Source organism: Amblyomma mixtum, chromosome 1 (assembly GCF_055824585.1).
Source record: "Amblyomma mixtum isolate Tamu chromosome 1, ASM5582458v1, whole genome shotgun sequence".
In the NCBI taxonomy this organism is placed as follows: Eukaryota; Metazoa; Arthropoda; class Arachnida; order Ixodida; family Ixodidae; genus Amblyomma; species Amblyomma mixtum.
Window position 1 is genome coordinate 97,750,599 of NC_143012.1, and position 22,382 is coordinate 97,772,980.

General features: G+C 49.2%; 1 protein-coding gene across 3 annotated transcripts in view; it reads left to right on the plus strand.

The window, feature by feature from the left end:
• LOC149367277 (tyrosine-protein kinase transmembrane receptor Ror-like) overlaps positions 1-21,445 on the plus strand; it is a 368,881-nt gene extending 347,436 nt beyond the window's left edge. For all 3 annotated transcript variants that reach the window (XM_089554884.1, XM_089554890.1, XM_089554896.1), the window contains 7 exons: positions 219-423; positions 1,904-2,213; positions 5,895-6,131; positions 9,919-10,120; positions 11,276-11,417; positions 13,940-14,179; positions 15,634-21,445. In XM_089554884.1, coding sequence (XP_089411010.1) covers positions 219-423; positions 1,904-2,213; positions 5,895-6,131; positions 9,919-10,120; positions 11,276-11,417; positions 13,940-14,179; positions 15,634-16,341 — 2,044 coding nt within the window. In that variant the 3' untranslated portion in view covers positions 16,342-21,445. The remainder of the gene's footprint in view (positions 1-218; positions 424-1,903; positions 2,214-5,894; positions 6,132-9,918; positions 10,121-11,275; positions 11,418-13,939; positions 14,180-15,633) is intronic.
• Positions 21,446-22,382: the final 937 nt, after the last annotated feature.

Below are 22,382 nucleotides of genomic sequence, written 5' to 3' on the forward strand. Positions count from 1 at the left end.
CTGGTTAATGACCGGTTAGTCATGACTTGTGATTAGTAATGACTAGTTATGACTTTCACTTCAGATGTAAAGGACGGATGGACAGAGCCATGGCAGCAAGTATAAACCATAAAAGGCTTTCGCCTTAACAATGCTCGTATACAGCTTGTCAACCGTCATCACCTTTAATAGTGTACGCGTATACGGCTCGTCAACCGAAGTGGTCGTTGTCTTCGCAGCCCCGTGGCGAGTCCGGGCAACGAGCTGCCCATCGTGGGTCCCCCCCTGGTGACCTCCTCCTCAGGCAGCTGCCAGGTGTACCAGGGCGTGACGTGCGGCCAGTACCTGGGCAACCGCAGCGTCTTCGTCAGGCCCCCGCCGGCCACGCTGGCCGCCATGGAGGAGAAGCTGGCCGCCGCCTTCACCGTCATCGCCACGTCGCAGGTACGACCGAGCTTGCCCAGCTGTCATCGGGGACATCTGGACAGACCTGTTGCACGTTTCCTCTTATGAGGTTTTATGCCTTGGAAATCATGCGGCATGCTGTGACCCGCTTGACTTTGGTGCACCGTCTTCGTCACTCACGTTAACCTCTACGGACCTAACCTAGTGGGGTACCGTGGCGTAGATTAAGGTATATGTTTCCAGTTTTGTATGTTTCTCTGAATGCAGAAAAGTAAGTATTTGCAGGTAAAAAAGCTGACACGATATACGTCTTGATGTCTTCGAAGTTTGGCTATACGACACGCAGCTGAATATTGTTGATACAGAAAAAAAATGAGGAACTTTAGCGGCTAAAGTGGTGAAAGGCGAAAGCCTGAGTGCTGAATTCTGCTACGTGATTGTTCACTTCACATTCTGTTGGTGCATTAATTAACTGCCAATTAATGACGCTTAATCTTTGCCTTAAGGAGTGGAACGCGACAGCGTGTTGTAGCACTCCCAGGGAGTCCATGGAACGCCACCACCCGTTTGGCGTTATGCGTTGCCCTTTGAATGCAAGGAGGGGAAAGGGTGCAGTAATTCTCTGTGATCTCGGTGGACACCTGAACCGCACCTTACAGGAAGGGAGGAAGTGGAGCGAAAGAAGAAAGAGAAAAAGGGGCCATAATGAAGAGAATGAAAACATATGCGGACACCAGTCGAAAATTGTATTTGAGGAAAGGAAATTGTGCAGTAACTGTCTCACATATTTCGGTGAACACCCGTCAATATTCCCGTGCAGCGGCAAATTTGCTAACAAGTCTTGGTCGCCACAGTATGAGCCATAAAAGGCTTTCGCCTTAGAAGTACCATCAATCTCACGGTAAAGAGGTGCAAACTAAGCCATGCTCCTCCCATTTCGAGTCTCAGCGTTATGATTTCATAACCCAGTTCTTGCCATGGTAATGGCTAGTAGTCGGCAGTGCGATTCCTGACCACCACATATATCCCTGTCTGGCGGACGTCAAAGTCGGGCCACTTAGCCCCGACATTCGTATCAAATTTATGGGCCAACCGTTTGCCGCAGAATGTCCCAGATGGTGTCACACGATTCAGCGTTTCATGCAGCATAAGCCTAATAGTTAGAGCCTAGCTCGCGGCAGGGGTTCGAACCAGCGACCTATGTATCCCCATTTTCACGTCTTTACGAATCTTCATATGAACATTGTGGCTCAACCGTTGGTCGCAGAGTGTTCGGGGTGGTGGCATATGATTTCGCGTTTCATGCAGCATTAACTTAATAGTTCAAGTCTAGCTCGCGGCGGCGATTTGAACCGGCGGCCTACGTTACTGCTCAGTGCGTTAACACTGAACATTCGATCGCTGCCTCAGAGTCCGCTCATTTTTTACTTGTCCAGCCGTCGTGATTAGTGCGTGAAAGGACATGATTTAGACAGAGCGAATATGTATAAACGCCGCTTTTGCCGTGCTGTGTGCGCAGGACGTGTCTGCCACGTGCCACAAGTACGCCATCCCATCGCTGTGCTTCTTCGTGTTTCCGCCGTGCGAGCTGGCGCCCGGCGCGCCTCCGAGCCGGCCCCCGGAGCCCCGGTCGGTGTGCCGCGACGAGTGCGAGCTGCTGGAGCAGAGCCTGTGCCGCATGGAGTACTCGATCGCCAAGCGGCACCCGCTCATCGGCCAGCAGAACATCCTGCCGGCCTGCGAGGACCTGCCGCCCCCTGGGTCACCCGAGAGCCAGTCCTGCCTGCGCCTGGGCGTGCCCCACCGGGAGACCGACGACGTCAACACAGGTGGGTGCCGCCGCCAGAGCTGCTGCCAGTGGCCGAATAAGAGAGCCGGCACGCCGCTGTAACTGTTTTTGGCTAGTTGGTGTGAGCGATTTCGCGGAGCCACAGAGAGCCCCAGCTGCGCATGCGCGAGGAGCGAGTGACATAGAGCAGCGCGGAGCCGCCGCCGACTCCTCCCTTGCGCCGGTGAGTCACAGGTGCCGTCGCCGCTGCGCCAGCAGTGCATTTTCCAGGAGGAGTGACGTCATATGGCGCACAGCTGCGACGCTGGGGCCACCGCCGAATCCTCCACTGCGCGGGTGACTCAGAGGTGCCGCCGCCGCTACGATTGCTGCGCCGTTGCTTCCGCAGTTCTACTCGGGATGGTCATTGGTCAAACCACAGCCAATTTTTTTAAAGCCTTGCTTGCCTCATTGAGCGAAAGCCTGTCTCTCTGTGCGTGCGCGTGCGCGCGTGTTAGAAAGAGATAACACTCGATGGTAACCCATAAAAGATGGTGTCCTCACGCAACCGGTGGCAGTTAAATTATTGATCGGTCGCCCGAGGTTGCTCGGGAAGAGCAGCCTGGATCGCACAAACCCTACCAATGGCAGCACCTGCCATTTCGGGGCAGTGGTGCATCACTTAACCACTGCACCATTGTGCCAGGAGTGGAATGAGGACTGCCAGGAATATTCTATGGATGTAAAGTTGCTTGACAAACCACATGCAGATGGTCCGCACATCCGACTGCAACCTGATGTGGCAGCTGGTGGGGCAGGGGGCGACTGCAGTATTCCTTCAAACTCAAACTCTGTAGTGATGTATGGTTATTTGTTAAAGGAATTCAGTTGTCCTGCATTGTGTGATTTGGTGTCATAACAGGTTCTTTTTTCTTGCTGTGTGTTTGATGCGAATAGTATATTTGTACGTGCTCAATCAATTTTGATGAGTATGCAGTTTTTATTGTTTAATAACCTGCATTGACTGCTGTTTTGTGCAAATTTAGTGCAAATTTTAGTCCAGGGGACCATTTAAAGTAGTGCCTGTAACCGCTTTGAAAAAAAATTAAAAATGAAGCGAAAAAAACGAATAGCGTGCAGATCAGAAGGGGTGTGGTAGTGTCGAGGCGGCGCTACCTAGAACCATGCAGAGGTAGAATTGCCAGCTGCGTGACATCGGGTTACATCACGCCGCAGCGCGTGGCGAGTGGGCGGGGGTTACATCATGCCGCAGCTCGTGGCGACAGCGTGCACGAAGTGAGTGGGCGGGGGTTACATCATGCCGCAGCGCGTGGCGACAGCGTGCACGACGTGAGCGGGCGGGGGTCACAGCACGCCGCAGCGCGTGGCGACAGCGTGCACGAAGTGAGCGGGCGGCGGTTACATCACGCCGCAGCGCGTGGCGGCAACGTGCACGAAGCGAGCGGGCGGGGGTTACAGCATGCCGCAGCGCGTGGCGACAGCATGCACGAAGTGAGCGGGTGGGGTTACATCACGCCGCAGCACGTGGCGGCAGCGTGCACGAAGTGAGCGGGCGGGGGTTACATCACGCCGCAGCACGTGGCGGCAGCGTGCACGAAGCGAGCGGGCGGGGGTTACAGCACGCCGCAGCGCGTGGCGACAGCGTGCACGAAGTGAGCGGTTGGGGGTTACAGCACGCCGCGTGGCGACCGCGTGCACGAAGTGAGCGGGCGGGGGTTACATCACGCAGCAGCGCGTGGCGCAGCGTGCACGAAGTGAGCGGGCGGGGGTTACATCACGCTGCAGCGCTTGGCGACAGCGTGCACGAAGTGAGCGGGCGGGGGTTACATCACGCCGCAGCGCGTGGCAACAGTGTGCACGAAGTGAGCGGGCGGGGGTTACATCACGCCGCAGCGCGTGGTGACAGAAGTGAGCGGGCGGGGGTTACATCACGCCGCAGCGCATGGCGACAGCGTGCACGAAGTGAGTGGGCGGGGGTTACAGCACGCCGCTTGACAACAGCGTGCACGAAGTGAGCGGGGGCGGGGGTTACATCACGCCGCAGCGCGTTGCGACAGCGTGCATGAAGTGAGCGGGCGGGGGTTACATCACGCCGCAGCGCTTGGCGGCAGCGTGCACGAAGTGAGCGGGCGGGGGTTACAGCACGCCGCAGCGCGTGGCAACAGCATGCACGAAGTGAGTGGGCGGCGGTTACACCGCGCCGCAGCGCGTGGCGACAGAAGTGAGCGGGCGGGGGTTACATCATGCCGCAGCGCGTGGCGACACTGTGCACGAAGTGAGCGGGCGGGGGTTACATCACGCCGCAGCGCGTGGCAACAGTGTGCACGAAGTGAGCACATCACGCCGCAGCGCGCGGTGACTGTGCTGTGTTCACGAAGTGAGTGGGCGTGCTTAGCCTTCTCATATGTATGCAGTCTTAAGTGTCCCTGCCAACTTTTTAAAAAAATTTGTGCAAACAGAGACACGTTAGATTGGACAGAACAGGCACTAGACTGGTGCCAATCCCGCCCACATCTTTGTCCTTCCGTGTCTTTTCGCGTTACTTTTAAGTACTAAAACCGTAACACTGCGACCAAATGGAAATGAAAGACGGAGTAGAAAACACTACGCTTGTTGTCTATGAGGCGCAAGAGCATTCGGCATGATACTCGCAACGCAATTCACTATGAACACAACGACGCAATGAGAGTATCTCGTGGTGGCGTTCTTGTACATGCATGAGGTTTGATGTAAACCAGTCTATCGCACACTACACCATCAAACACTCTGAACTCGTCTTGCATCAAACAGTTCGCAATTAGGCATTGGTCTTGGAAGTGGAATGTTGTTATAGCGCAGGACGATGCCTAACTTCACGCATTTTTTATCCTTGCCTCATGTTCCTTGACGGTTTCGCAGGCGTGCCATTGTCGGGCAGCTTCATGCATCTGCTGTAGGCGCCGTTCCTTCGCATATCGCACTGCTTCGCAGTGCATCAGTGGCTCTTCGTGGTTGCATGTTGACGCTTTCTTTCAAGGAGACCCTGTGGTGGTGGTTGCTTGCAAGGCCCCATTTGAAAGGATACATACCCGACAGTTCTAGATGGATACATACACCACGAAATCTGTGTGAAGTACATAGCTAAAGGATGCTTCGTATTAGAACTTGTATGTACGCTACTGTTGAAGCAAATCGGTAATAATGGATGCCTACAACGGGCTGTAGTAGCGCGAACAGTGAATGCTGCTGTCCGTTGCCACTTGCGCTAAGGTTGTCACATTGGTCTTGCAATGTAGTATGCACTGTGCTCTGTATGCGACATATACACACACACTGAATATGTATGGAGACTTGTAAACACGCCTACTGTGATTCAACTGCCAGCTCGATCTTTCACCGATTTTATAGATCCACATGTAAAGCTGACCAGCTGAGCACTTTGTGGATGCGTTCGAACAACGCACCTCTGTTGTGGGCTGTCTACCGAGAAACCGCTCAGCCTAGCGCTGTCTTTCTTTTTCCCACTGTACTTGCTATTCTTATTGCCTCACCTTTCCCTTCTGCATCACATATGCACAGTGTTTCACCTAAGAAAGCGTACTAGCTTTCAAATAGGCAGCAAGCCGGAGAATGAGGATTACAAGTGCTGGCCTATTCAGATGGGTTGTTCGTGGCCTGCCGTGTTAACCGGGACTTGCTACTGTAGTGCATTGATTCCGTTGGTGGCTTAATCTGATGGCAGACGAAGGGTGCTACGTGCATGGTGGTGAGGACTACCGGGGCGTGGTGGCCGAGACTGTGTCGGGGCTGCCGTGCCAGCCCTGGACACACCAGATCCTCTTCTCACGCATCGCCGAGTACCCCGAGATTGTGGGCGGCCATAACTACTGCCGCAACCCTGGCGGCATGGAGAGTCAGCCTTGGTGCTTCACCTCGGGCGCGGTCGTCAAGAAGGAGATCTGCAACATCCCCAAGTGTGGTGAGTGCTGCTCAGCAGTTGGCGACGCAGTGGTGGAACTGTTTGTTTGTTGGGGTTTAACATCCCAAAGCAACTCAGGCTATGAGAGATGCCATAGTGAAGGGCTCCAGAAATATGGCACTGCTGTGCCATATGCTGCTAAAGAATCGAGTTGTTGCTGGCTTTTTCACCAAAACATCATTGAAAAACTTCGACAGAAACGAAACTGAAACTGAAGCCAGCGCATCACGTTGGCTACACGCTTCGTCTACATTTTAGCAGAGCCGTGCGACAAACACAGTAACTACGGTAACTTCGACCATACAGCAAAAGTGGTAGGCAAGCATATATGTATACGTTAGCAACGGCAACGTGTTACCATATTTGCCATACAGCTGAGCTAAAAGCATCTTTGCATCACAAAAAAAAAGGAGTATGGAAGTACTAGGATAGTCTGTGAATGGAATCTGCTTTTCAACTCCAGTCACGCCATGCATTCTACCCGAAAATATTCTACCCTAAATAAAAGAGCGCTATAATGACATCTCTAATTGGTGTTTATTTTTTTTGCAGACTGTAATTACAGTGAATATCTGAACTTTCCAGCTCCAAAAGCCAAAATTTGACCTAGCTCCCTGTTCTTATGTGCTGTGAGAGCAGAACTTTGCTACGAAACAATTTTTTCTTTTCTGCTACTAAATCTGGATCGTCTGCTGCAAAATGCCATTTTTTGTGCTGCAAAACCTGGAACTGCTGTTGCAAATTTCAGGTACAATAGCTGCTATAGTTGGATACAACTTAAAAAACAGCAGTTGGCAATACTGGGTGCCATTCTTTATGGCATCTTGTATTACTCCGCTAGCCAACCACAACAGTAAACAAAATCAGCTTTTTAATGTTCAACTTTTTAAAAAAAGCCGGGTGTCAAAATACAGTAATCCCTCGTTATAACGAAGTCAGATGTTAGGTTGGGCTTATCTAAAAGGAAAGTAAAATAATAGAGCCCGGCCCGCACCGCTTAGAGCACAACGGGCTTATAACGAAGTCAGCGGGACGGCGAAAAAATTCGTTATAAGCGATAATTCGATATAAGCGACTGCTTGAAAAAGCTAAAACAGTCGAGATTTAATTGCGCCACAACTGCGAGGAAGCTGGTGGATGACGCCGCGCGGCGTCCCCCAGCTGCGGCGGTTGCTAGGCAACGGCTCAAGGTCGGTCTCCGTGCCTCCTCGGAGCACTGCCACAGCGCAATCGCAAGTTCGTGGCCAATGTAGCTTTTGCTACAAAATTTGCTCGTGGCACATTTGTTACTTCTACCGGCAACTCAGTATTGGTCAGCGATCCTCACAGATGATACAGTTTTCACATTTCTTATACCAGAGTTTATTATCTATAGCAAGAACAAGCTTTAGCTCATTTTTGTGATCCAGACGGGATCCAGGCTGATCGAGAGGCCGGCAGGCTCGGCTTCACGTTCGCACAAGAAAACACAAAGCAGCCACGCTACCATAAAGTCTGCCTCCTAGATTCGAGCAACGACAGCATGCCTGTGTAAGAGTGGAGCTTGCAGCAACGACGCCGCCTGCAGGAACGCCGGGTGACAAACTGCGCGCTTCTCCCTGACTACCCTGGTCGCCGCTAAGCCTAGCCGGTTTCGCATCGACGCCGCAGCTGTTAGCGCTTCGGTACTGGACAGCACTCAAAGGCGCTACACTCAGCACCCCTTTACTGTCAACTAGTCCAATAATAAAAGATACGTTAGATTTCCGCGACGCCTTCAGCAACGGAGCTAGCAGACACCGGTGGCCGGCGTCAAGGCTGGCAGGCCACGGCCGGTCTCGATGCGTGCGATCGAGCGAGCGAGCGCGTGGAGACCGGCCCGGCTCAAAGGAGTGCGCCCTACGTCATCATGACGCTGCCGCTATCCGCGCTCGCATTGGCTCCCACTTCCCGTCGTTGCGTTTGCCGCGAGCGGCCCGTCGTTGACATCTAGCAGTTTGGACACAGGCGGCAAGCTGCGATCGGACGCTGCGGCGCCGTTCGCAACTTCGCGCCGTGGTGAATCGCGCTCGCTTTTCTTTCCACGCATTTAGACCGTTTGTCTAGTCGAATGGCGCGAATCGAGCATGACCGGCCACTTTTCCGCATCCAAAGCGCGAGCGCAAAGCGCGAGGAAAACTCGGATTCTGTCGCGGGGAACACCAGGAATGCGCTTCCGACCGAGATGGAATTTGGTCCCGCTGAGCAGGGGACACTCGGCACTCCCTTGGTGCCCGTTACTAGGCAGGTCATCGATTATGGGTTTGGTACTTTTGTGGCCTGTTTATGCCTGCATGAGTCTAATTCATCGGCGGTATTAATTTGGCACTGCATGCGCAAAGGGTCGCTGCCACGGCGGCGATGCCTACGCTCGGTGGCGGCGATGCCTCCGCTCGCCACTTCGCTCTAAGCGGGTCAAGCTCTTCGTGCGCTTCAAGTAATGCGGCTTAAAATGCATGCGTTTGGGTCGGGACCGGAAGAAATTTCGAATAAAGCGATATTTCGAGTAAAGCAATTTCGTTATATCGAGGGATTACTGTACTAGCAGTTTTAATTTTTTTTTACTGTGGTTAGCTTCTTGTTCAGATAACAAGAAAAGTTGTAAGAACGGACTACTTTTTTGTCGTGGAGGCATTCTGTGTGGTGGTCCTAAATGTGGGCGGAGCTTCACCACAGACTTCAGTTGTATCCGACTATCTGAGAAGAGTGTTGTCAGTTCCAATACTGAACGACATTGTTCAGTTATTCTTGCTTGTGATGCTGGCCGTAATGAAAGGTGCCACTACTAGGCCTGTGTGACCCTAGCATCATTTGAGCAAAACAGGGATTTAAAAAGCATGCATGCAGCTGAAAAGCGAGCACGTGTCCACTTGCTGAATGTATGCCTCAGAATATTAGCCTCATGGAGCCAGGATAACCTCCAAGCATTATACAGCAGCCTTACCACTGCACAGAACATCTTGAGAGCTATGAAAGCTGGCTAAAGTCAAGTTTTAGTGCACAGCATATAGACTTCTGTGTGCCACGGGAACTTAGTGTGAACAGATATGAAGGGGGTAAAAGCATAAATGTCCACAGTAAATATGCCAGGTATATGCATGTCATCTGATGTCTCTTGAATGAATGTAATTCAGGGGCAAGTTTTTTTTAATTCCATTTCATTTATTTCACCCTTAAAGGCCCGAGGGCATTACATAAGGAGGGGCTACAATTGATATAAAAGGAGCATAAAAAATGCACGCACAATGAACACACGCTACAAACTTCAAAAGCTAAAGCGAAAAAAAAAATGAAGAAAAAGGATAAGGGGTTTACATGCGCAGTGAAAGCATACAAAGAAAAAAAAAAGAAATATTAGCTTGCGGCAGTGAGCACAGGTGAAAGTCATTGAGCAATACATGGTAAAAATGAAGTATTCACATATTCTGAAGATGATAGGCGAGTTCCATGCGAAAGGACTTTGAATCGTTGCATAAAACTATGTCGTTATGTAGGGCATTCCAGAGGGTTATTGCATTGGGGAAAAATGAACTATTCATTGCTAACCTACGGGTCTTGATGCCGAAGACTCTTAGAGCTCAATCAGCAGTATTGAAATCTTTACGTGGTTACGTGTCAGCAATGAACATTGAGCTACACCACGTATATCTAGCAACTACAAAGTGGGCTAATGTTGGCCATGCTCATATAGCTAGAAGAAGCATTCCAGCGCCAACAGTGACCTGTACAAAATCAGTTTTAAGAAGCCTTTCTTTCACGTACTGTGCAGTGGACTACCTGTGGCTGTACATCCTGCTACCCAGCATAGCCACGTTGGCCCTCATAGGCCTCCTGCTGGGCATAGCATGCTTCCGGCGGCGTGCCAAGCCGTCACCACCACCGTCGGCCAAAAGCCTGGCAGGGAAGGCGGCACTGCGGGGGCCTGCCCAGCAGAACCTTGAGCTAGGGCGACTCCTGCCCCGTCCAACAAGGTGGGCTCTCTTACAATTTCTTTCATCTAGTTAACAGTGCACTCTTTATCTTAGAGGAAGACTGCAAAAACACGTTTCATTGCCCCACCATGCATGCCTTTTCTGCAGTTAGCATTGAATCAGCAGAGGTATGCACATTCATTCAATCAAGCATAAAACGCTTCACATAGATCGCGCTAGTGCTCCGTAAATGAGCCATGTCATACCAGGAACCATAGATGTCCTCTGTGTGATAATATAGTTGGGCTGCATGGGTATTGGATTTGCAGCATCAATTCTGCTGCAATTATGTTGTTGCATTGATACACTGATGCAGGTTAATAACATCTTAGTCGAAATCAGGAGGAAGAAATGTGCTTGGGCATGGCATGTAATGCGAAGGCAGGATAACCACTGGTCCTTAAGGGTAACGGAGTGGATTCCAAGAGAAGGCAAGCGTAGCAGGGGGCGGCAGAAAGTTACGTGGGCAGATGAGACTAAGAAATTAGTGGGGATACGGTGGCTGCAACTGGCGAAGGACAGGGTCAATAGGGGAGACATGGGAGGAGAGGCCTTTGCCCTGCAGTGGGCGTAGTCAGGCTGATGATGATGACGGCTGATGCACTGGGAAGCTAGTTTAATTATGAAAGGCTAGGCTGTTGAATGATCAGCCAGCAGTGGCTTTACTCCTGCATGCTAAACAGTGGTTAGACAAGGAATGAATTCAGCAGGTCAGCTTGCTAGCATGCCTCATCTCTTTGCAGGTAGCACTGTTTCTACATCATGGTCATCAGTTGACAGTGATGATCATGATGTGATGACGTGATAATCATAATCATGATGACGGGATGATTATGATCATGATATGATGATCACAATGACATGATGATGTTATGATCATGATGTAATGATCATGATGACATTATGGTCATGATGTGATGATCATGATCATGATGACGTGATGATCATGATGATGTTATGATCATGATGTTATGATCATGATGATGTTATGATCATGATGTGATGATCATGATCATTATGACGTGATGATCATGATGTGATGATGATCATGATCATGATGACGTTATGGTCATGATGTGATGATCATGATCATGTGGTGATCATGATCATGACAGTGATGATGTCATTGTGAATTTGTGAGGCACTCCCCACCAGGGCTCCTGAGGTGCCAGCTGCACGAGTTCGCTTCCTTGAGGAGCTGGGCGAAGGAGCATTTGGCAAGGTGTACAGAGGAGAGATGCTGCCCGCCAAGCGCGACTGCAGCGCTCCCGTGCCCGTGGCGATAAAGACACTGAAGGTACGGCTTTGTGCCTCCACCTGTGGCCTCACCTGAGCATTCCTGAAGTGCTTGAGCAGTTATTGCATAGTACAATTGTTTGCGCAGTTGGCTTATAACGAGCCAAACTCGTCCAAGTCCGCTAGGGGATTTAATGGGGGTGGCATAAACTGTGACCTGTACAGTAGAACCTCATTAATTCGAAGTCCGTCGGACCGCAAAAAATCATCGAATTAACCGGGTTTTCGAATTATCAAAAATTGACTAAAAATGAGAAATAAACGTACGAAACATGGCTGCATCAACACTGCACCTTTATTTTGCCTGAAAAGCGGTCACTTGAAGTAGTCATCGATGCACGACTGCTTGGCACGGTAGTGAGAGGTGCGTACATACTCCGATGTTCTCGGCGCGCGGGCGAGAGCCGGTTGTGATTGGCGACGCTACGCCAGGCGCTCCGACGCGACTGCTACTTGTGGCTACGGGAGGGGGGGGGGTACGCTCGCTCTTCTGCCACCCTTTGATTGGGGGCACTGCTTGGAGCGGAGCTCCGACGCGAGCGCAGAACATTCTTCGTTCGACATGCCGCCTGGGAGAGGAGGCGAGTGGCGAAGGGAGTAGAGGGGAGGAGTGGCGCGGGAGGTGTGCGCAGTGCATTCTGGGTGTGCGGCTTCGGCGCGCTCGGCGCGAAATAGAGACATGCTCCACGGTGCGGTCAGAGTGCACCGAAGCCGCCGGACACGTCCGCGGTCATAGCCGTGCCGCGCGAGCGCGCTCTACATCGGAGTATAAACGCACCTGAACACAGAACACGTTTGATTGCGGCACCGAACAATCAAAACACTACGAGCAGCTCCTGCCACGAGCTAGACAAACAACGGAAACAGAGCCAGAAAAATTGTGACCTAGCGGCACCTGGTTGTCGCTTTGTCAACTAAAGCTAGCCTCCGAGACTGGTAGCCGAACGTGCAGATCGCTGAGGCACAACAAACCACCGGAAACCGAAAATTGATTTACAGTGCCGCCTGGCTGCCACTCCGGCAACTCAACTATACTGGCCTCAGAGACTGGCAACGCATTTTTCTTTTCCCGAATCACGGAGGCCATGGTGTAAACCTACGTATTATCCGGAGAGGGGCGCGCTGGCTGTTCAAATTATCCGGCAAATTTTGCATGGAAACTGTTGGGACCGCCGAAAACCTTCGAATTACGCGGGATTTCGAATAAACTGAGTTCGAATTAACGAGGTTTTACTGTATATCTATGCACCAAACTACGTTTCGCTACGCCTTGACCGTCCATTAAAAGTGAAGGAAATTAACTGTAAATCAGAAATATACAAGTATGCTTTTTTTCCCAAGGTCTGTAAGAGATTGTAATAGGCTCTCTGCCACATGTTTCTGTTCACGCTTAAGGGATCATTGCCAAACTGAACGAATGTTCATCATAGGCATTCTGAAATAAGGCAGCAATTACACATTCTGCTGCCTATGTTATGTACTACAATGTGGCACTGAAACATTGTGCATCGAAACAAGCCATCATGCATCCTGCAGTTTGTTAACAGGTAGGCTCCACTGTATCTGCTTTTCTTGTTTTCTTGCCATAGCAGGTTTTATGCCATACTTCACTTCATTGAGTGAGAGTAGTGATTTCGGCTAGGCGATTCATTTACAGCATGAAAAAGATAGCACAACAGACGAGGAATATGGAAAAAGACAACGCAAGCACTGGCTATTGTCAACTGAATCTGTTTACTTGCAACTGCAATGTGGAAAGGTCAGTATATATTTGCTTAAAACATAGTGATTGGCTAGTTGGTTCTGCATACTGGAAAATTGCAAAGCAGCAGTAACAAGGACGGGACGAGAAGGACGCAAACACAAGCGCTGTGTTTGCGTCCTTCTCGTCTCGTCCTTGTTACTGCTGCGCTGCAATTTTCCAGTATGCAGTATATATTGCAGTCGCAAATAAACGGATTCAGGTGGCAGTAGTCAGTGCTTATGTTGTCTTCTTCCAACATCCTTGTCTGTTGTGTTGCCTTCTTCCATGCTTCAGCGCATGCTGCGGTTAATGTTAATATACTGCTCTTGACACACGATTTTCAACTGCTCAGGGCTACATGCCTATTGAAGTTGCTCATTGTTGCGAATAAAAACCAACTGGAACTTCCATAAGTACAACTGGAATTGGATTGGAACCATGCATAAGCTTGGTTTATGGGAGTTTAACGTCTCAAATAGACTCAGGCTATGGGGGATGCCGTAGTGAAGGGCTCCGGGTAATTTATACCACCTGTGACACTTTAACGTGCACTCTCATCGCACAGTACATGGGCCTCTAGAATTTCGCCTCCAACGGAGTTCGACCACTGCAGCTAGGATCGAACCTGCGTCTTTCAGGTCAGCAGCTGAGCGCCGTAACCACAGAGTCACTGCGGCGGCCCACGCAGAAGTAATGGGTTCAAATTGCTGCTGCAAATTCTCAATAGCTTTTCACACAGATTGCCTGTCTTGCTTGCCACATCAATGATGCATGTGCAGGAGAATGCGGCGATGAAGACGCAGCAGGACTTCCAGCGGGAGGCGGAGCTGATGAGCGACCTGCAGCACCGCAACATCGTGTGCCTGCTGGGCGTGTGCACCAGGGAGGAGCCGCTGTGCATGCTCTTCGAGTACATGCCCCACGGGGACCTGCACGAGTTCCTGGTGGCGCACTCGCCCCGCTGCGAGGGTGCCACCCAGGTGCTCGACCTGGCCGACTTCCTCCACATCTCCCGACAGGTGTGCGCTTCTTCAGGCTGCCTCACACGATTCCCCGTTTTCAAGCTGCATGCTTTTGCTTATTAAGACGACAGCCTTTAATGGCTCATACTCATCATGACTCTGTCCGTCCATCCATTACATCTCAAGTGAAAGTCATAACTAGTCATTGCTAGTCACAAGTCATGACTAACTGGTAATTAACTAATTAGTCATGATGTGTTAGTCATTATCCAGTAATCAACTAATTAGTCATGACAAGTTAGTCATCAACTAATTAGTCATGACTAGTTAGTCACCAACTAATTAGTCATGACTAACTAGTCATGGCTGATTAGTCATGACTAGTTCACTAACCAGTCATGACTAGTCAGTCATTAACCAATCATGACTAGTTAGTCATTAACCAAATCATGGCTAGTTAGTCATCAACTAGTTAGTCATTAACCAATCATAACTACTTAGTCATTACTGGTTAGTCATGGGTCATGACTAGCCAATCCAAGTCGCCCCATAGCTGCCTCATGTGTGCCTACGGCAACTTGCGTGGAAAGGCTTTCGCCTTGCGCACTTTAGGTTGTCAAAGTGCCCCCCGAATTTTTTAGTTCACTTTATTAATCTACATATATGCTGCTATTCCTGAATATTCCAAACACTCAAGGTACTGAAGCTTTGTCATTTGGTTCTGTAGAGGGTCACTATCTGTGTCCAGCAATCTACGAGAAAATGTACATTTTCATATTGTTTTCTTCCTCTTGCATAACTGTACTGACTGCCAATAGAGCCACTGGAAGCTTTGCCGGATTTGGAAAGTTTACGACTGCCACTGCCTAGTGTTTCCAGAACAACCACCTTTGTGATGTCCTGTGAATCTGCCTTCGCAGTGTCATTATTTTAGGGATAATTTAAAACCCTGTGTAGTTGGCACACCTCAAATCGACAGAAATGACAGTTTTTGAACCTCGTTTAAGTGTTTAACCTTGTGCACTTAAGCAGGTCCTATAGTACAGCCCAGAGGTGTTGGAAAGGCACCGCTCGGTGCAATTTACTTGTGAGGGCTCGTCCTGGCAACACTGGGCTCTGGGTCGTCGTAACCTTCCACGCTTGACGGCACACAGAAAACGAATGCAGTTACTATGAAATTTTTTTCCAGTGGCTAACTGCCCATGCTTTCCTGTGCCATCTACTGGTTAGTCATGCATAGTTAGTCATTAACCAATCAAGACTAGTTAGTCATGATTAGTTAGTTAGTTATCTACTAATAAACTGTCCTGTCAGATAGTGAAAGGAGCTCTTGTGCTACACAGTTCTAATCTCACAACACTCTCCCGCAAAAAGCGCCGCAGCCATGTCCGGTGTGACATCTGGAAATAATAAGTTTCCTCGTTGGGTTTGTCTGACTGCAAAGTCCACCACAAATCCGACATGCAGTCCGTGAGAGGACAGTATCTTCACAGTGTCGACTCGTTGTGCAGGTGGCGGCTGGCATGGAGTACCTGTCAGCGCACCACTACGTGCACCGCGACCTGGCGGCGCGGAACTGTCTCGTCGGCGAGGCGCTCACGGTGAAGATCTCCGACTTCGGTCTGTCGCGCGACGTCTACTCGTCGGACTACTACCGCGTCCAGTCCAAGTCGCTGCTGCCGGTGCGCTGGATGCCGCCCGAGTCGATTCTCTACGGCCGCTTCACAACCGACAGCGACGTCTGGTCCTTTGGCGTCGTGCTCTGGGAGGTGTTCAGCTACGGCCTACAGCCATACTACGGATATGCCAACCAGGAGGTCATCGACCTGGTGCGTGCGCGCCAACTGCTGCCCTGCCCCGAGGACTGCCCGCCGCACCTGTACGCGCTCATGGTCGAGTGCTGGCACGAGGTGCCCAACCGGAGGCCGCAGTTCCGCGAGCTGCACGCGCGCCTCTGCTCGTGGCAGGCGTTGCACGCGCGCAGTGCGAGCCTTAGCACGCACGGGAGCAACCACACGGGATCCACGTCGGTCAGCCACAAGGGCGGCAGTCCGCTCCTGGGCGGACCGCCCGCTCCAGCGCCTGGGACGGACCGGCCCGCGACACCGCTGGGCATGCGCGGACCCCCCTGCCCGCTGCAGAATCCGCCACCTCCGCCGCCGCTGTCGCACTTCGGGCCACCGTACAACCCGCTCGACACAAGGGTGTCCAAAGTCTGACAGATCCCGCGCGGCTGCTACTTCGTGTGAGTTAAGCGGACTCCCTCGGAAGAAGGCGCTGCGCGCACACCTCCTACCCCTCCTCTCCTAGGAGACGTCGCTCGCCAAAGTTGCCACGGGCGTCCGCCGGAAGTCACTCGAGCTGTTGCCTTAATGAACAGAAACCACGACGATGCGACAGCCCATGTCGCAAGAGGTGCTCGTGCGTGACAGCTCATTCAAGTGCTGGTCTCTTGAAGTAAATTCTTCGACAAGACTTCCCCAAGTGGCTCGGACAACACAGCGAATCGCGGCTGTTGTGCCAACAGCTACTTGTACTGCAGTATGTTGCAAGCCTTTGTACTGCACTCGACATACTTGTACTGCAGTATGTTGCAAGCCTTTGTACTGCACTCGACATACTTCAACCAACGATCAACCCAGATGAACAAGTTGTGCATGCAATGGAAATGGTGCCCAGAGCTTCAAGGTTACAGCGTGTTGCCACTTCATTTTGAATGGATCCAAAACTGCATTGCCTGCAAGGAAGTGAAGTACGGACCGTGCCCCACAATGCAGCTGTGTGGCCAAAGTCAGCTTAACACTGCCGCAAAGAGGCTGTGTGGAAGTGTGTGCGTGCACTCCGCGAATGGGATAAAAGAAACCTCTACAAAGTGTAGAGGAACATGATGAACGTTGCTTTTACCGCACTATGAACTACACAGCGCTGTCAATTTTCAAAATGTGTCAGAAGAATACTCATCTAAACAAAGCACACTTGTGCGTATTTGTTTAGGCATGGGTGAACATTTCTGTTTTAAGATGAGAAAGTGTTCTGTGCATTGCAGTTTGACGATACACACATATATCTGCAATAAGAGTCATGCGTTCCTAAACTTCCTTTGCAAAGTCAACATTTTCTCATATTGTCCTCCCCAATTTTTTTTTTTATTCTAACATTCTTGGAGCAGTCTATGCATCCAGTACAGTTTGCCCTCAAGATGGCACCGGTGTCTAAAGCAATCAGCGTCAGTATTACGCAAGCGACAGGATGCTATGCTCAGTAATCAACTTGGCGAATGACAACAGTACGATGGTAAACTGCTGTGCTGAACACTGTTACGTGCGAACATACTACTTCACTATGTCATGCATTTCTGTTCCAAAACTTACGTACGTTGTAGCCTTCAGTATCCAATACAGTGAAATGAGTGTGACACAAGGCACTCTAGTACTTTTGACTGAGATGTGCGACTCTAGCATTCTCACGAGCTGTATTGTGCTGTTAATGCTATATGTCTGCATACGTACACTGTGACATGCAGTGAACTACAAAGTTTATGTCAAGAATTTCAGCGTGGAGAAATGTGCGACTACAGCTTTATGCCTCATCTGCAATGGTCACAACATAAATATCTATACAACCACCTTCATTGCACGCAATGTGCAAGTAAGTTTTAGGAAAAGCAGCATTAGCATTTCAGTTCATGTCACCAGCATTGGCATTTATCCCACTGTATGCAGCTAAGTTTTATGTACTTCACACCGCGTGGTGGTCGCATACTGGTGAACACTGCAATTTACTGTGATCGCGCAATGCAATATCACAAGTGGCGACCGCGCATGAACAGCCACTGATTATTTTAACGTGCACTGCTGATTGCTGAAAATGATAAATGCTGAAATGCACATTGAGGTACCCAACACCTTACTTAAATTGGTAGTGTTGGATAATGAAGATTATCAGCACAAAATCAAGCAATATTTCATAGCAGGTCACAGGAGAATTTAGCATGGTGCTGATGTGTGGAAACGTGCGAACTTAAGCCCTGCACAATGTAGTAGCATACACTTGAATCATAGTTCTAAGCTTTCACAAAGTCATTTTGTTTATATGTCAATGATCATAAGTCAAAGGTGCATATACTACTTGACATTAGCCTATGTCAGGACAAAATCGTGTCATTATGCCCCAAATGGCACTGACATTGATATGACCAGCGGCGGTAATTCCCGTCTGGTTTCCAGAACACAGTGCGCAAAAATGATGCGTTTCTCCACATTAGTCACACCAGTGAGACGTTAATTCTGTGACGAAGTATCACACCGAAGAAAAAAAGTATCACACCGAAAGACAAGATAGCAAATACTTCCTGTCATTTTTTTTCCTTCCCTTTGAGAAATAAGCAAAAGCAGAATGCCATTTTTTTCCTGACAGACTTTGCGAAACACAGTTATTCATTTAAGCAGCTTGAACAACTGAATTCAATTCGCACCTTGCTATTGGTTCAAATGCATTCTGTGAGATGTAAATAAGTGTGGAGAGAATTTTATGCGCACTGTGACCATGAAAAAATTTAATTCCGCATATCAGCACTGCAGTTAAGTAATGAAAGTACCACTGTGGGAGTTCACCATCTTGCAAGTCCAAAAATCGAAGCCACTTGTATACTAGCACTACACTTAACGCTTATTTAAACCGCTTTCATAGATGGGGGTTTGATCACACTAACGAATTTCCCCTCAAAACATGGCACGCCATTTACACGAATTTATACAACTGGTTTTTTACTGCTGCAGTTTGACTTTTATTATTATACTGCCCTTTTTTTACGCATTTACAAAGCTCTTTACAGCGATTTATAAGAAGGCTTTTTGCTACTTTCAACGTTTCTTTTTTCTCGATATACATAAAGAAAAAATGGTGCATGCTTACGTTTAATCCCCTTAGGTGTTGTGCCGTGTCACTGCGAGTTGCAACGAGTTTTGTGCCACGTGATTCGAGAAGCAATAAGAACACACTCAAATCACACCGGGACGGAACAACGCGCTGTTGGTCGAAGCAGCCCCAAGCACACTGGCAACCCTGCCAAACACTTTTTTTTTATATCCCAGTTTTGTTTCTATTCACTGTGCCATTGTTGAGACCCTGCAGAGAACGGACACACCTTGTGCAACTAGTCCCTTTGTAGCAAACATGATGTGTAAAGAAGAAAGGAGTTTGGGCACTCGCCTTTAAAGGGACGCTGAAATGGCTCTGGAAGGTCATCAGGAACTCATTACTCGATATCTGCGCTTCACAGAAATTTTTAAGCAGTATCAAGCGCTGTAAGTTAAGGACGACGCAGCGAACTATGGAAAGAAAATTGATAGGTGCAACGTTAAGAGATCGGAAGCGGGAGGAGTGGGTGACGAAACAAACGGGGGTTAATGACATCCTAGTCGAAATCAAGAGGAGGAAGTGGGCTTGGGCAGGGCATGTAATGCGAAGGCAAGATAACCGCTGGTCCTCAAGGGTAACGGAGTGGATTCCAAGAGAAGACAAGTGTAGCAGGGGGCGGCAGAAAGTTAGGTGGGCGGATGAGATTAAGAACTTTGCGGGGTGGAGGGGGCCGCAACTGGCAAAGGACAGGGTTAATTGGAGAGACATGGGAGAGGCCCTGAAGTGGGCGTAGTCAGGCTGATGATGATGATCAAGCGCTGCATGATAGAATAGAGTGATGATAACACCACTTCCCCATCTGATGCCCTGGACTCCCTCCTGTTGCGAAGAGAACAGCCAAACATGGTAGAGGATGGAAATGCATGAAGTTATACGTACCCACTGAAAATGCAAACATTTCAAAAATGCTATTTAGGCTAAACGGCGGTGATTTTTGGGATATGTGCCTTCGTACAAGCAGGCCAGTTGAATTAACTATTGGCTCAAGCGCTAGTGGCATTGATGGACATTATACAAGGTGCGCTAACTTGATTCTGATACCCCAAAGCCATTTCACGGTCCTTTTAATGCTACTCTGTGTGAAAATGTTTCAAGAGCTGACGATATACTATACTTATGTGTATGTGGTGTGCAAGAAGCGTTCAAGTTACACTCGGTCGAGAGACATGACCACTTCTTGTAAAATCACGGCTTCGTGGATATGAGATGCTGGTATAGCTGGTGTTTGCTCTTGCTGTAAGAGCGAAAAAATACGAACAACGAAGTGAGAGTGTACTTGAGTATGTAGTCTTACGAAAACTTCACTGATATGAAAGTGCTGTCCAAAGCAGCATGAACAATGGTGTTTGCACCGAGTAATTGGAATGACCTGAGCTCAGAAACTGCTTACCTCCAAAGACCTCTACGGAAAACACTTGACTGGAAACTAAGAAACCTACTTGGTCAGCTGAAGCTGCTGCACTGTACAGACTATGCTTCTGAAGACCACATGTATGATGCTGTCAGCAACGCTTTTGATATTGTTGCTTGGAAGTTTAAAGCTTTATTTGTTGGAACCTGTTTTCACTCACAATCAAAACATGCATACAGAACACCCTGGTCATTACAATACACATAAAAGAAATAGAAAACATATCACAAGAAAACTATAGCTGGCAATTCATCTCCTGCCTTCAGACGCCTCTTGTCTTTACCAACATTATCTGTGCGAGCTTATTGGCTTGTTTAGGATAAAGAAAGGCCTCCTAGCTCATAGCAAGGGAGTGAATGACTATCATGTTCATTCACTCCAGGAATTGGTGCAAACCGTCTTCACTAACTATTTGCCTTCAAACCTGTTTAACTTGCTTAACTCGTTGCACAAGCCCAAGCATTAAAGCAAACCATTGAATAGTCAATCACATTTTTGCCATTAACATTGTATGCAACATTGAGCTCGTGCAACTATTGGCAGAGTAATAAATGAAAAGTAAATTAAAGAACAAAAACAGTTGCTGTAAGCAAAGAATCTGCATTTCACATAAGTCTGTGGCTGTAAACTTAAGACAAAGACCATTACACACCAGAATCACTGAAGATGAGTATGTAATAACGTGCAAAAAAACGTGTGCATATGTGCGTGTGTGCTTGTGTGTATGTGAATGCGTCTGCTACTTTCATTTCTACACCAGTGGCCACAGGCTGGCGTTTTAACTCAACCCCAAAACCTGCCTTCTTAATCCCCAACTCCCCGCACACTTTTCTCAACGGTGGTCTCCGGTGCTCGCGCGGCACATGTCGAAATGTTTGTTTACATTTGTACAAAAACAAAAAGGTGAAGAAAAAAAATTTTGCCTGTCAGTGTCTGTGACTGGATGTGTTACTCTTTTATACGTAAAGATTAATAAAGTTAAGTTATGGTGACCTCTGCGTTTCTGAACTTCAATGTCTTCTACATGGGGGGCTCTCAAAATGCGGTGAAAATCGCTTGCTTTCTTTTCACTATATGTGCTTGGGGAACTTTGTTTTAGGCTCGCATCTTACCTTACCAAGTTTTTGCACCCAGAGCAAATTGGAGTGGAACCTAAATTTTACCCGACAAGTGATTCTCCTGAAAATGTAGCTGAATGAGTGAGTGCAGATTGCTCTTGAGGTAAAGTACAGGTACTGGCAGCCGTGCATCACTCAATTCGTAAAGGTCCCTCGACATAATGGCCAATAAAAAGTTGGAGGAGACTTAAGCTTTGCCTTTAAGAGTGGAACGTGACAGCATGTTGCAGCCTGCCAGGGAGTCCGCAGAACACCATTGCCCATTCGGCGCACTGCCTTGCCCGTTGGACAAATCGCTCGGAGTCGCTCGGAGGCCTTTCAATAAACCCGATGCCACAAAGGCCAGCATAGCTTCTGCGCCGAACGAAGAGGCAGCAAGCCGCAAGCTTCATGGTGAACGCGCCTTGGATGTGTGCTGCGTTGTTCACAGCTCACCACATGATTCCTCCGTACCGGCACATCCCACTGCGTCCAAACGAGACGAGCGGGAGGCACTGTCATCGTGCACTATCTGTTGGGGCAGTGCAGTACATTGCGAGGAGGAAGAAGTAGTTTTACTCAGCGCCGCCTGATGGCGCTATGTACGTGCCAAGCGAAGAGGAAGCGAAGTAGCGGAAACGCACTTTGCTACTCGCTTAACTGCAACTTCTGTAATTTCCATGCTCATAATTACTAACATACACCACTGTACATATCTCTAAAGCACCCTTCTAAGACAACACCGTATTCACTAGACGCGCCTTTGTTCAATCCGAACCATCGAGCTGGCATGGCGGAGTGGTTAGCATGCGCACTCCGGAGACCCTGGTTC